This window comes from Onychomys torridus, chromosome 11 (genome assembly GCF_903995425.1).
Source record: "Onychomys torridus chromosome 11, mOncTor1.1, whole genome shotgun sequence".
Taxonomy (NCBI): domain Eukaryota; kingdom Metazoa; phylum Chordata; class Mammalia; order Rodentia; family Cricetidae; genus Onychomys; species Onychomys torridus.
This window is the reverse complement of record NC_050453.1, coordinates 42,032,029-42,046,902: the sequence shown is the minus strand read 5'-3', so window position 1 is coordinate 42,046,902 and position 14,874 is coordinate 42,032,029. Positions and strand designations below refer to the sequence as shown.

The window sequence follows — 14,874 nt, the reverse complement described above, 5'->3', positions numbered from 1 at the left end:
CTCACTCCGATCCTGGCGCATCCTGCCCTCTCCACCACTGACCTTCTTTCTCCCTAGTGTGAGTCTCTCCCTTTTGCCTCACTTTTCCTTTGCCTCTACTTTTGCAGAGTCTAGCCGCCTTCATGTCGTCCCAGGGCCTCAGAGAGACTTGTGTGAGGTCTCCAGTCACTTTGTCTGCTGGCTTCTGGCTCAATTTTAAGATACGGTGGTGAAATTACCGCTCAGAAGCTATCAGAAACTTCTGTTCGGATGGGATTATGCTGTGTGAATGGCCTCTTGCTCTGACCTTGATATTAACATCTTGTAGCATTTCACTGACCATTCATTTCCACCAGAGCCAGACTCGTGAAGGTTTTTTTTTAGAAGATGTTTATATTAAAGTAACTAGAGATAATTGCCGTCCACCAAGAGGCAGAAGAACCACAATTTGGTGGTATTTTGCTTTCTGTTGTTTTGAAATCTACAGATTCAATGATTTGTAATTATTCTAAGTTTCAGAAATCATAAGGTTTAAGAAATCATAAATTTAAGACAGTCTTTGAAAAGAAAATTTAAAAAATATTTTCTCAAGAGTTAGAAAGAAAACCACAATGTTTACTAAGTATTATACTGTTTGGGCCATAATAGTAGAGAAGTGGCATGTTACATTCACCCAGAAGTAGAAGACAGGTCATTTTAAACTAAGATTACCCAAGTATAAAGCAGAGTCTAGGAGTAACATATTAGAGACAGGGCCCAGTAGTTTTTCTTAGCACTTATTTTGAGATCTTAAGTACCTTGATCTCATTATTTACAACTGTGCTGAGAAGTTACACCCAGAATATACACTTCCCATGAGTAATGATCAACAGAGATGATGGGGAGGGGATCTGCACACACACATGGCCTGCCCAATGCATTCCACCAGCTTTCATGACAATGTACAGGCCACCTGAACTCACCGCCAAGTTGTTCAGTTCATTGGGACTGGAGCCTTATGTGACATTTAACTTACAGTACTGAGGTGGATGTCTCCATCTGAGAAGGGTTTATGGGATCTCTAATGTCTAGATATAGCCTGCATCTAAGGTTTCAGCCAGAAGACTGTCACTAGGCAATGAGCTGCACAATTCAATTTATCTGTCTTGGAAGGATGATTCAGGGCTATTGGGATTTCAGTGTGCGGCTCCAATGAGTCTAGCTCTGTGTTGCACACTGGGAGGCCGCTAAGCCATGTCCTTCCAGCCAGATGGATTTCCACTTAAAGTCTGCGAATCCAGACGACATGAACAAGGAGTGATGCAGTCACAGGAATCGTTGCTTAGTGTGCAGTTCATCAGGTATCCAAAGCCAAAGTCAGGCACCGGCAAAAACCGCCTGCCCACCCTACATCATCTACTCCAAGGAACCAGAGCAGGAAAAATACAGTTATGTGATTGACAAGCCCATGAATCCACGCAGTCAAACAACAGGCTCTGTGTGAGTACTTCACACAAGGCACTGCACCAGGCATCGGGGAAACAAAGCACAGGTCTCTGATTGTCCCTAAATTGGATTCACAATTCAGCTACACTACATGTTAGGTGCGTAGCTTAGGATTGGGCCATGTTACATCCACCTATGGGTCTTGGCTATCTACAAAACGAAGATGACAAAATTGAGATGGTAGAAGGCTATGAAGATAGTACCTGGCCTGTCTTAACTCCCCAGTGAGTGTGCACGGTTACCTGTCTTTATGTGGGTAATTATTGTATATGTGCACAGTCCTCAACCATGGTGAACTCCTCCACACAGAGGCTGTGTTATAAAGCTTCATATTTCTAAAGACAAGTTCCACATTTTATAAATACTAGGCATTCGACACATTTCTAAAGAAGTAGAGTGAGCCAGGCTGTCCTTGTGCCTAGCAGACAGCTCAGGCGTCACGACTTATCTGGTGCTCAATAAAACATTGCTGACTGAAAAATATTGTGCAATTTGGTCAAAAAAAAAAAAAAAAAAAAGGATGTGGGATGGCAGGCTGGCCTCTGTCATTCTAAGAGCTGTTTTACTGAAGGACTATTCCAAAGCCTCTCATTCATGCAACTGCTAGCACTAAGTAGCTGCTTGTTAAAGACGTACACATTTGAACCCTGGTTTTGATTCAATTGTGTGGGTGGGAAGAAGGAAAAGGTGGAAGGAGAAAGCTCAACTGGGCTTTGAATTCTCTCAGTCCCACGTTTCCTAGACTATATATAAGATGAAAATTCTGCTTCCCCGGGAGGCTGAAGGGACGGAAGCAGCTTTCGAGCCGCTCTTAGCAGAGTCACCTCAGGGCTGCCCAGGATCCTCACCTTCATCAGCAGTTCCCGACTGGTTAGATGGTTGTTATGATCAGAGAAGATATCTGAAAGTTCTTCGAACATCAGCATTCGGTCCCTATGAAGAAAGAAAAGAAAAAATAAACAACAGATAGCAAAAATCCGACACCTAAGCTCAGCTGTCTTCAGTACACAGTGCCATGAAAGACCATTTGAACCTCAGGATTGTGGGGATGTAGCACAAATGGAGCTAATGGGTGTCCTCATGTGGGTAGCTTCTGTAAAAGATGCACACGGCTACTCAAGTGAGAGGGGGAATTGTTAGTCTAACATATTTAATTTAAAAATGACAATTCACTTGAGGCATCAAGGTCTAGAGAAATGTTCCCTTAACTTAGTTTAGAAAGCATTTATCCCGATAATACAGAGTCCTGCAGAGGTCATCTGGGCCAGACACCTAAGTTTAGAGGGAAGGACACCAGGGCCGTGTTTACCCTAGTTTTCCCTAGTAACTGCTGAGAGCTGCAGACACAGAACCCAGATGTTCTGCATCCTGGGCCTATTCCTATTCTCGGAGTCAGAGTGGACTGGGAGAACCACAATGGGTTCTACAGCCATGGGGCATGGGTTCAAACCTACTAACTTCCTCTGGGATGATCTTGGACAAAGTGCTTAACTTGGCTGTTTCCGTTTTCTCATGCGTACACAGGAAAACCACTGAAGCATGACATGTAACGCACCTGTGAGGCCCATGCCCCTCCCCATGCACTCCCCCAAGAGCACCCTGCTTGTCTGTATACACCTCTTTCCACAGCCACTGAATGGATGACTCTGAAGGCTACAAATGATTAGCAGCCAAATCCCCACGTGTTCAACATCTTTATTATCATAAAAAGGCCCTTATTAAGACTTATTTGCATTATAATAAGTATAATATTATTTGTATAACCAACCATGAAAGCTATTTCTGTTTTGGAGAAAACAATTAAGACCTTAATTATGCAAGTATTTCAATAGAAAGAAATAAGTAGGCGGCCTCTGTCTACTGAAAGCTAGAAATGTAAAGGATTATAATAAAAGCGGTTACTAAATAAGATCTCTTGACTCCACCTCCCTGAATTTAGCCATGGAGAACACATAAAACTGATATGGAAAGGGATTCAGTGATATTCTATGCTGTCCTTTCTAAAACATAAACCAACCAACAAATCATACATGTCCAACAGGATTCAGTGTTTTTTTGCTTTTGTTTTTGAAAAGTTGTTTTAAAAACTAGCTGAAAGAATGGATCTTCTCCCTGGCAACCCAAGAAACTAACACACATGTACTGTAGAGAATTATTTTAAAGATTCGTTTGTACGACTTTCATTATGTGTTCACATGTGTCTGTGTATGAGGTGTACTGCAGGGCTCTCAGAGCCTAGAGGCATGCGGCCCTCTGGACTTAAAGGGAACTGAACTTGGGTCCTCTACAAGAGCATGGACTGCTCTTCACCATTCAGCCATCTCTCGAGCCCCCATGTGCGCTAGCTTTTGAACATGCAGTGAAGACTGAGCCCTGTTGCAGAAGAAATCCTGGGCTGGCTAGGGACTTTCCACAGTGCTGTGTTGTCAACCACCAGTGAAAGCCACAGTCATCTTTCAGTGACGCCAGACAGGCCTGGATTGTCATATCTGACCACTCCTTTGTTTGTGTGGAAGAGTAATGAGGGGAAGGGAAGGGATGTCAAGGGGTGGAGGATGTAGGCTTCGATTTTCCTCCTGCTTCACCAGGGGCAGCCACCCAGTGATTCTATAGGACCTGTATCTTTCATTAAATGTGTGTTCTGAGGAAACTAATCTCTCTCATACAGAGTTACAGGCACTACTGGAACAGTGAAAATGGAGAGGGGGGGAGAAACCAAGAGTGGCCATCAGGAAAAGTGCCGTGAACTTGGGAGCCTCGCTTCCATTTTTGTTCTGACACAGCTGAAGCTTTGTAGTGCAGGCGGTTTGGGTTCCTATGGCTCTGCAACTCAAAGCATATTACGATTTGTTTTGTAAGACGAGGTCTCATTATGCGGCCCTGGCTAGCCTGGGACTTGCTATATCAGCCAGGCTGGCATCCAATCCACAGATGTCCACCTGCCTCTGCTTTCCCTGTGCTAGGACTAATAGCATTCACTTTAACTCCTTCTTATGAAAGCATCAAGAACTACCTAGCCAATCAATGTTGCTTCTCATCTGTAAGCCTGAGTCCCCTGGCACCCCATTTCCCAGCATAAACTCTGGTTTGCTGATGTGGGCCCTTAGAGGACTGACTAGAATGATGGTGGTTAGAGTCACCATGGAAACATATCTCTGCGTATATTTCTAAAAACATATCTCGATATGGTTGAGGTGGAAACACCCACCTGTGCTGGTTTGAGCCAGAATGGCCTCCGTAGGCTCATACATTTGAATGGTTGGTCTGCAGTTGGCAGAACTGTGTAGGAAGGATTAGAAGTGTGGCCTTGTTGGAGGAGGTGTGTCACTATGGGAGGGCTTGGAGCTTTCAAAGTCCATGCCAGATGCAGTCGCCCTCTCCCCTGTTCAGATCGAGATGTAAGCTCTCAGCTACTGCTCCAGAACCATGCACACCAGCCATCATGCTCCCCGCCATGATGACCATGGACTAATCCTCTGAAACTGCAAGCAAGTAGGCCCCCAGTTAAATGTCTTCCGTTATAAAATTGCTTTGTTCTTCACAGTAACAGAGCAGTAACTACGACACCACCCTAAAGGTGGGCCATACCATCCCACAGGCTGGAGTCCTGGGCTGAACAAAAAGGAAAAACGAGCAATCATTGCTCTCTGTTTTCTGACTGTAGATACTTCCTGCTCCTACTGCCCCGCCTATTGTATCCTCTAGAACTGTAAAGCAAAATAAATCCTTTCTTCCTTACGGTGGTTTGGTCGGGTATTTCATAGCAGTTACCAGACAAGTAATGAACACAAACAGTGTCAATCGCTCAGGGTTTAATCAGAATAAGATGATGGAACTGAGCACAGAGGACTTGCAGTTTGAGCACAAACATAGGGCAGCCACAGCTAGAGAGTCCACTGACTTCCCCCTAGTCAACACTGACTATGCTGTATATAGGGAAGACAGGCAGTTCCCACACTCTTCCTGATACACCTTGACAGCCTCACTAGTTCAAGCCTGGGAAGGTCTGGATGGAGCTAGCCCAACTGGTATCCACGACACAAGGCTTACCCTCTGGGCTGGCTGGGTTTTATGTCAACTTAACACAAGCGAGAATATTCTGGGAAGAAGAGATCTTAATCAAGAAAATGCCCCCATAACCTTGCCTACAGGCCAATTCTACAGAAGCATTTTCTTGACTGATAATAGATATGGGAGCACTCAATTCACTGTGGGGGGTGCCATCCCAGGCAAGTCATCCTGGATGGTACAAGAAAGAAGGCTCGTCAATCCAGTAAGGACTGTTCCTCCCTGGCCTCTGCATCAGCTACTACCTCCAGGCTCCTGCCCTGACTTCCCCTGGATGATGGACTTGTATAGTGAAATCAACCCTTTCCTCCCCAAGCTGCTTTTGGTCATGGTGATGTATCACAGTAGTAGAAACTCTAACTAAGACACCCTCTAAATTTGAACTAAGGTGGGAACAATCTGTCCCTTCCTTTGGGAAAAAAAAAAGTCTCTGGTCCACAATCAAAGTGCCAGAAGTGGAAGAAACAGCAACAGTGACAGAATAAGATAACTGTGTTACCAGTTATTCCAAAGGTCGGACCACGAACTATGAAGAACACATAGCACAGGACGTCAGTAGTTGATCATCTCAGTCAGGCACCGTGAAAGGCGCCCCTCACCTAAGACAGCTTTTAATACGCTGAAGCAGAAGATGGTTTCCTATCAACCATCGATAACTAAGGTCCCAGCTGCACACATTATCCCTCACATCCTGGAGCAGCTGAGGGCTTTGGAATGAGGCTGAAAAATAACGAGAAGTCACACAAACTGCCCAACCTCATCCCTCCACGTCCAGACACTAAACACACCCTTCAAATCATCCCCAGGGTTGATAATCACGGCTCTGGCACACACCGAGAATTGTGCAGCAGCCCTCCCTCGAAATTCATTAGTGCACCCTTCCTGGAACACACACGGGGTTTCTAATCTGTTTCTCTTGTCACATAATATGTGTTCTGACAGTAAGCACCCACGGTACGGAAGCAGCAACCGGTCACCGGGGCAGGGCAAACCTGAGCAGGCACTGGGGAACTTACTTTGGGACAGCAGCCCAAGCCTTTTTCAGCCGATAGATGGAATTGGACTGCAGTGCGGAGACGATGGCCCTCAAGGAGGAAAAATTCTTCAGGATTCTACATTCCTGTACGGGGAGTGAGGAAGACATAAAAGGCATTTAAATATCAGTATTGCAGTGGGCTGCTGGTTTCCTGTGTTAGAGGTATTACAGCTGCTATGAATTCTTACCACTAAATAGGCAGCTGTATAAATACTGGACATCAAAAAGTGGCTCCTTCCTCCCGCCCCAGTCACCAAAACACTTTATAGATTTTGGCATGGTAAGCGTGTTTCCCTCCTCCCCCTACCAATATATTTTTGCGTTGTTGTTACAGTTTTATAGTTTCCAGCTTTCCCAGTAAAAACAACTAGAGGAGGTAAGCCATTTTCTTCTGCAGGAAGCATACACACGCCTTAGGAATCCATGCAGAGGACCACAGTGCCCTGTAGGCTCTGGGGGAGCTGGGCAGCAGCCACCAGAAGTTCAGATGGTACACAGAGCTCATGCCCTGCGAGGTGTATATAACTTGGCAATAAAACCTCACCACAAGTTGAACTTGGGCTTTCATGCTCTTAGCCAAGGGGGGATATTTTTATACACATTCATTTGGTTTCAAATTGGCTTGTCCCACAATCGTAAACATTCAGAAACACCTTGGTACTTCAATGCTTCCAAAATAACTCGGGCTTTTAAAATAAGTTTCATTTTGGCAGTGTTTTAAAACAAAACAGAAAGAGAACAGGAAAGATTCTGGGTGTTGCTTTCTGGGCAAGGAGAGAGGCTCCTTGCCTAAAAGTATCCTACCATAAGGGGCCAAGCCCGTGTGTGGGTAGTCAGTGGCCCTGGAGGAAAAAACCCACAGAATAGTAGGAGAGGGTCTCATTGCTGGCTGGCCTGGGGGACCACACTGCGTGAATGTCAGAGGAGACACTTCGCACAGAAGTGCACAGGAGTGCACTTTTCCCAGGATGTACAACTGAGTACACTGTGTGAGCACATGCTTAGCTTCATGGAGAACACCTCAGAAGACGTGTCAGAGCAGTTGGGCAGAAACACAAACTGCTTCAAGAATCCTTTGCTTAGCGTTGTTGATCTGCACTATGGAGGAGACACAGAACTCTCCAATTCGGCATGACAAAACCATGCACGCCAACTAAACCCTCAAACATTTTCTTCAGGGTCAATTCTAATGTAGTTCATAAAAGTCATGCCCAGTCTTTAAAAATGTCCTGATGTTGCCTTTAGAGAGAGAGAGGGGGGGGGGGGGGGAAGCAGGGAGAGAGGGAAGGGGGATGGAGAGAGGAAGGTGAGGTGGGAGAGCAAAAGAAAGAAAGAGGGAGGGAGGGAGGGAGGGAGGGAGAGAGAGAGAGAGAGGGAGGGAGAGAGGGAGGGAGGGAGAGAAGGAGGGAGGGAGGGAGGGAGGGAGGGGAGGAAGGAAGGAAGGAAGGAAGGAAGGAAGGAAGGGGAGGGAGGGAAGGAGGGAGGAGGAAGGAGAGAGGGAGGGAGGGAGGGAGGGAGGAATGGAGGAGGGGGGCAAGAGGGAAGGAGGGAGGGAGAAATTGAGGAGGAGGGAGGGAGGGAGGGAGCATAGAGCTGCTGCTGTGTGGAAACCACACTCTGACAGCATGGTTCAACAAAGGTTCAGCATCCCAAAGTTATGCTCTAAAAATCAGGAAACTTGCAATAAAGACACCCAGGCCCTGATATATCATGTCCATCGTAATAAACATATGGAACACATTACTCAGTAACAGGCTGAGGCTAAGGGCTTAAGGGAACACATGAAGCACCCAGTCATGTTTCCAGAAAAGGAGGAGTATTCCAAAAGATGCAATGCAAAACCAAAAATGCAGCCCAGAGGCCAGGCCAAGAATACACACCCATATTAGGTCAGAAATTGTTTCTACATGTAAAATTAATATCATTTTTCAAACTTTTTTTTCAATAGAAATCGACTGTGACTAATGAGTGAAAAATAAAATAAATCTTGGCAGAAAACCACCTGTGAGTTTCAGCATTTTATGAAGTTATTCTATGCGATTTCAAGAGACATAACATATTCAACATTGGGGAAAAGCCCACTGTAACAGCAAGGATAAAGATTTCTGGCTTTGTACACATGCTATGGGATGTGTTATCCACAGAGTTTTTATCATATAAAAACACAATCTATATTTAACTTCAACCAAAAGTCATTCTTTGAGTCACACTACGCCACACACAGGGATGCTGTGTTTTGGCTGTCTAAGTAGGTCAAGGAATTCGGGCCTAAAGACCATTAGTTTTGAGACATAAATGTTGTGGCAAAAATATTTTCTTACAGTCCTAAGAAGAAAGAGACACCCCCACAATAGTGTCAAATTCTCTCAAAACTTTTTGTGGAGAAATAAGTTTGACTTAGAACAGGGGAGATGGAAATTCTCTGCAACTTCTGTGTTCTGCTTCTTGCTTATTTCTCTCAGACACTAGCATGTGTGGGGTGACAGGCCATCCTAAAGACTCAAAAAGAAGCAAATTCTCTGGAACTTTTGTGGCTTCACTTTTTTTGGTCAAAAACAATAAGAGAAAAATGTGAAAGATTCAGGTGGTGTGTCCTATAAAGAAGGCATGGTGGGAAAATACGTCTAATGAGACGTGAAGCAAAATGTGTTCTGTTTTGGTTGAGGGTCAACCACGGCCCAGAACACAACAGACTAATAGGGTATTTATATATCAACTAATTTCACAACCATTTTTTCATTTTGACTGTAGCTCCTTCTTGCCTAGAAGAAACCTTTCATCTTCAAGTAGCTACAATCCTACCCTTCAATAGAGAAAGCTGAATTCATCCACGTGGTCTTCCTTGATCACGTGATCGGAGGTAACTTTTCTCCCTCCCCATCTATAGCACTCATATTGCTGACCCCTCTCCTGCACAGGTGGGGATCATCTGACTCCTGTCCAGCTAAGTCAACTGCGGTCTATCTTGTTATAGCCCTGTAGTGTATAATATTGGAACGCAAACACATTAGGGTCTCATGCAGTAGAACGATAACTTGGAGACTGTGCCTTTCTGTACACTGTGTTAGATGCTAGTCTCGTGGCATGTGACCAGCGGCTCCAATAGACTAGATTCTGGGCCTCAACAGAGTGCAATCCCTGTCTGAGAACTTGGGGCTGAAGTCACAGGGACTCAGGAAGGCCATCTACCAAACACAAAGATTTTTTTTATAAGATAATTACGTGAGCGATGTTAATCCACTTCTCGATGATTTTGGCTCTCTGCTGGGTTTTGAGTTCCTTGCTCCCCAGGATGGTGCTGACGACACATTTGGTGAGGGTATTGAACTGAGAGATGGTGGCACGGATCGTGGGAGCCAAATGTTTGTTTTCCTTTTTATCCCTCTGAGACCAAATGCAGCCCAGGCAGTGGTGAGGTACTACTTTCTTGAATAGTTGCTGAAACAAAAGAGAAATTGATATTGAAGAAAACACAGATGCTTTACACAACATGTCATCCAGGACATCTGCAAATTGGTGTTTTGTAAATGGATAAATAATCTTTTTCTGCTTGACTTGCTGCATGGTGTTTGTTTATGTTTTGGGAGGTTTTTTTGGGTTGTTTTTTTGGATTTTTTTTTTTTTTTTAAACGGGACTTCTCTATGTAGTCCTGGCTGTCCTAGAACCCATTATGTATACCAGATTGGCCTTGAACTCATAGAGATCCACCTGCTTCTGCCTCCCCAGTGTTAGAGTTAAAGGTGTGCGCCACCACACCTGGACCCCACATGATCTTTTGAATCTGCTTAACTGAGAAAAAAAAATCTGACCAAAAGAAAATGAAAATACCCATAGCCATTTTTATTTCCACAGAAAGTCAAGTAAGTCTATGAAGATCTGTGCTACTGATCAAAACCAAAAAGAGGCGATGGTTATTTTAACCTCCCAATCAGATGGAGTGCCCTGGACACTCAAGCTGTCTGCCCCCAAACAGATGCTCTCGGGCCACCCAAAAAGAAGTTCACACAAACATAGCACATGCCACAGCTTTCAATGCAACTGTTTCTCATTTTTCAAAGCAGAGAAAGAAGCTAACAGAATGGGGGTGGAGTTCAACCTCACATACTACACAGAAGAATGGGGGACCTAAAGCCTGGTTTTCAGGTCTTTTCCTTAAAGCAATAAAAACAAGATATTTTTCATCCTTCCCTTACCCCATCAGTTGTTCAACAACAACACAGCTGAATAGATCAACTGTATAATTCAATATAAGATGTGTAAAAGTTGGTATAAAGAAAGATGGCCAGCATGTGTTCCATGCAGACTATCTGATCGACTTTCCACCAGCATGTGTTCCATGCAGACTATCTGATCGACTTCCCAAACGTTATTTGCTCTCCATTAGATGGGAACTTGGGCCATCTTGCATGCTGCACAAGGGACAGAGCTCAGTTAAGGGCAGAAGAGTGAAGCCACCACGCAATGGCTAATTCCTTAGCTATGTTTTCCGGCATACGTGAAGCTCTGAAATGGGACGAACACCGTCAAACATGCACAGCACACAGAAAGAGTCCAAATTCAAGTGTGCAGGAAATGCACATGCTGCCAGATCCAGTCACATGTGGAGTCAATGAATTTACTTCATCCTAGCTTGTGCTTTGACCTGTTACAATCCTCCAAATAAACTGTTCAGCTCTTGAAGTATTTATGAGTCTGAAGGGAGAGAAATACCCACAGAACAGGGTAGATTCTGTTTCACTAGGATTAGAATTCTTACTTCCCTCTGTGACCTGAGCGCTGAGGAAAATGCACTTTCACCCAGGACTGCAAGAAGAGCTGGGGCTTGAATTATTCACAGGAGTGATTCACACAGCATCTTAACTCTCCCTTTACAGCCACAGACTCTCAAAGAGTCAGAGACTTAAAAGGAGTTCTAGCACATTCCCCGGTGCTGCCCACTGCCCTCTGGGGCACTAGTATCGTCACCGCCCCATGTTTTTTTCAGTGGAAGCACATCTGAGATACAGTGAGAGACCTACTGCGTCCATGTAGGTCAGCTGTTCTGCCACCAGATCTTCTGAGAAGCACGTGAATTCTGCTGACCCTCCGCTCTCCACTTCCTCTTCCTCTTCCAGGCTGAAGGAGCTGGTGTTGAGAAGTCCATCTGTCCACAATGGGGGAAACAATCAGTAAATGGATGCCACATAAGGCTTTGTTCATGGCGTCAAGCTACATTTCTTTCATTCAGGAAGAAGAGAACTAACTCTTCAGAAAATCACAGGTAAAAATGAACAAGAGCGATATATCAGAGCAAATTGGAGGTCCAATCCTGTGTGTTCATTTTTATTAAGCTCAGAGGCCTTGAGCTATCCCAGAGAAGTCATTCAGAGGCTAGCCTAGGCAAAGACCACAGAAGGGAAGCTGAACACACCTCTCATCTCGGCTCCTACCAACTCCATCATCACTTCCGGGACTAACCGAGCTAGCTAGTACCTTCACCCCAGCCACACAATCCTTGATTGTTGGGCCACTCAGAACCAGAGCCTAAGACTGAGCAGGAAGCAGGCCAAGCTTTGGAGGGTAGGACAGGCCATTTGGGTTTCAGAGATGCGCGTGAGACCCGTAAAACTGTTAATAACAGTTGGCAGTCTCAAACTTTGAGAGTTTCTATCGGCTCCCACCTTGAGTGTGTACAAAGCATGAAATCAATTTAAACTAAACTCACTGGAACCCTATATAGCTGATCACCAATCACCAGAAAGTTACAAGGGTCATAACCTGAAGAAGTCAAAGAAAATCACTACCCACTAATCACTCCCGAAGAGCCTCCAGCCTCCACTTGAAAGTCCCTTACTGGAATCTTCTCTCAGTTCCTGAGCCGTTTCCCAACCTCATTCCTGTCACACCCCTCACTCTCCTTCCGGTCAAGCCCGCCATTACTCGTGGGGGTGGTGGGGTGGGGGGTGGGTGGGCCTCTTGGCAGGAAGTCCCTCCTGTGTTACTACTCCCTCAGCATGTTCACATTTTAAGCCCTCTCTCTTTAGAATGGGCGCTGTTAGGCATCTACATCATCAAATCGATGCAGCTTCTTCTAAGCCACCTCTGAGAAACAGGGAGCCCAAAGTGAGACCTACATACACCTGTCAGGTACCACGTGCTACCTGACACTCTGGTGACAGGGCTGTGGTTTCAGGACTGGACCTCAGAGTTGAAGCCTCTGATGTGGAAGGGTTTGAGTTAGGTCTGGAAAAGGTAGGAGGGCAGCACTACCTATTCCTGTTACCTTGGATGCAAGCAAGTACCAATTAAAGAGCTAAAATCCCACCACGTGCAGGGTGCTAGCCTGATCCCAGTACTTTCCCTCCACTCAACTCTGGTACTTTCTCACTGAGTGGAGAAGTAAGAAGTCTGATGTGCCAATCAAAGTTCAAAGGGGCCTTCCATGCCTCCTGACAGCTACAGTGTACCACAATGCCTGTAAGACAGAGGCCATCCTGCTCCAGCCGAGGAGAGTACAGGCTAAGGACTAACATCATTCATTCATTCATTCGAGCATTTCTAAGTCTGGTATACACCTAGAATGTAACTCTATGTGAAGACTGTAATCTTTTCTCTCTGGGACCTGGCCTATGACTTTCCTGCTCCAGCACCTGACTCTCCAGGGCGTATGTAAAAACTCTAAGCAGTTTTACTTTTGAGAACACACAGGAGAGCTTGCTGCTTTCGCTAGTGTGACCTGAGGAGTGGGGCACAAGGGAGCCAAGCTCCCAACACCCCCACTCAGGAATGGCGCCTGAACCTCATAAACAGGGCCCGGAGCCTTCTTGATAACGGTTGCCTTGGAAAAGATTCATTCTTGGGTATTGCCTAAAAGTTTTTGTGAAGTCAGGCCACCTCCCTGGTCCCTGCCTCTGCCTGCCAAAAGAGCTCTGGCCTCCAGTCCCCCAGCCGGAGACGACCAATGACTGGTCCCACTGGTTCCCCAATTAGGCATGGAGCCAGAGGCAGCCCCAGTGGGGAGAGCTGGGCTCCAGGGCAGCAGCAGCAACAGCATTTTCCACTCCAGCACTAAGCTGGGCCAGAGGCCCTGAAGGGAGCTGAGGTCTGGCAGCTGGAGCTTCCCGGGTATTCAAGCATTCCGGGCAGATGAAGTCATCGGAGATACAAAGCCTTTGCAATCTGAGCCAAATGATGCAATCGCAATCCCCTTCTCTGGTCCCCAGTACATAGGAACCAGTCAACGGGTATGGAGTGGAATTTGGAGTTACTGTTTTCTTTGGCTCTGGGGTGGCATCCTTTATCTGCGTTAGGACCCGTTTCCTTTCCCTCGATGAGGAAATCAGGCATTACTTCAAGGAAGTGCCCATCAGAAGTTCCAAGTGGGTCAGCTGCCATGGGAACTGTTACCGGCACCGAGTGAAAGGCTATCTCATCACTCGGGAAACGTGATGGAACCTCTTGACTAACCTCTTTAGAGCTTGGCAGTCAAATCACTCTATGGCCAGCAGCAGTGGCCTCCTGCATTTGTCCTTGGAAATCAGAGGTCAGCCTCCAGTAGGAAAAAACAGCTCAGAAACTTCCTCTGATGCAGCCATTAGAGAGTAATGACAGTACTCCTCGCTGCCAGGACACATTACAGTAATGCTTTCTAGCGCAAAGGAGAAACACCCCTCCAAGCTTTGGAGAGGGAAATGGGCTTGAATCCCTGCCGGCCTCATGGTGTGGTTGTTTGTGACAGGTTTACATCTGATAGGAGATGTTAGGCAGAGAATACATAGCCAGTTCATGTTCACCATGGCCCATGTTGACAAAGGAAAGTTAAAAAAAAAAAAAAATCAAGGAAACTCTATTCTTGGTAACAGGAAGAACCCCAGGAAATGGCTTCGCTCCTCTGAATCGGCTTCACAATTTAATCTGTAAAATCCTGGAGCCAGTTTTGAAAATCCCTCTTTTCACACTAAAACTATAAGGTTCTGAAATTAACATTTGCACTATTTTACACCTACCCCAGTTTTCTGAGGGTACCAGCCAACAAATGGAGAACCTCCACACTGCAGAATCCCAGTCTAGTTTTACCCGGGACCCAACAGGTACTCACTGTCAGAATCCACTTCCTGCTTTTGAAACTGTTCAAGAAGGTTTTGTGCTCTCCTCTCCGGGTCGGAGCCAGGCATCATCCGTTTGAGATACTCCAGCAGTTTCTGCAGGCAAGGGAAGTGAGGGGGTTCCCAGAAGTCCTCCGCACACTGGTCAAGCCAGGCCCGCAAGATGGAGGCAATGGCACTGGGAAGGAGAAACAGAACCATTGAACCCGGATGCCTGTAGG

At 45.7% G+C, this 14,874-nt stretch overlaps 1 protein-coding gene across 3 annotated transcripts in view; it reads right to left on the bottom strand.

Annotated features, from left to right (window-relative positions):
• Rgl1 (ral guanine nucleotide dissociation stimulator like 1) overlaps window positions 1-14,874 on the bottom strand; it is a 260,603-nt gene that overhangs the window by 27,810 nt on the left and 217,919 nt on the right. For all 3 annotated transcript variants that reach the window (XM_036202127.1, XM_036202129.1, XM_036202128.1), the window contains 5 exons: window positions 14,647-14,831; window positions 11,588-11,712; window positions 9,791-10,006; window positions 6,549-6,652; window positions 2,313-2,397 (listed from right to left, as the gene is read on the bottom strand). In XM_036202127.1, coding sequence (XP_036058020.1) covers window positions 2,313-2,397; window positions 6,549-6,652; window positions 9,791-10,006; window positions 11,588-11,712; window positions 14,647-14,831 — 715 coding nt within the window. The remainder of the gene's footprint in view (window positions 1-2,312; window positions 2,398-6,548; window positions 6,653-9,790; window positions 10,007-11,587; window positions 11,713-14,646; window positions 14,832-14,874) is intronic.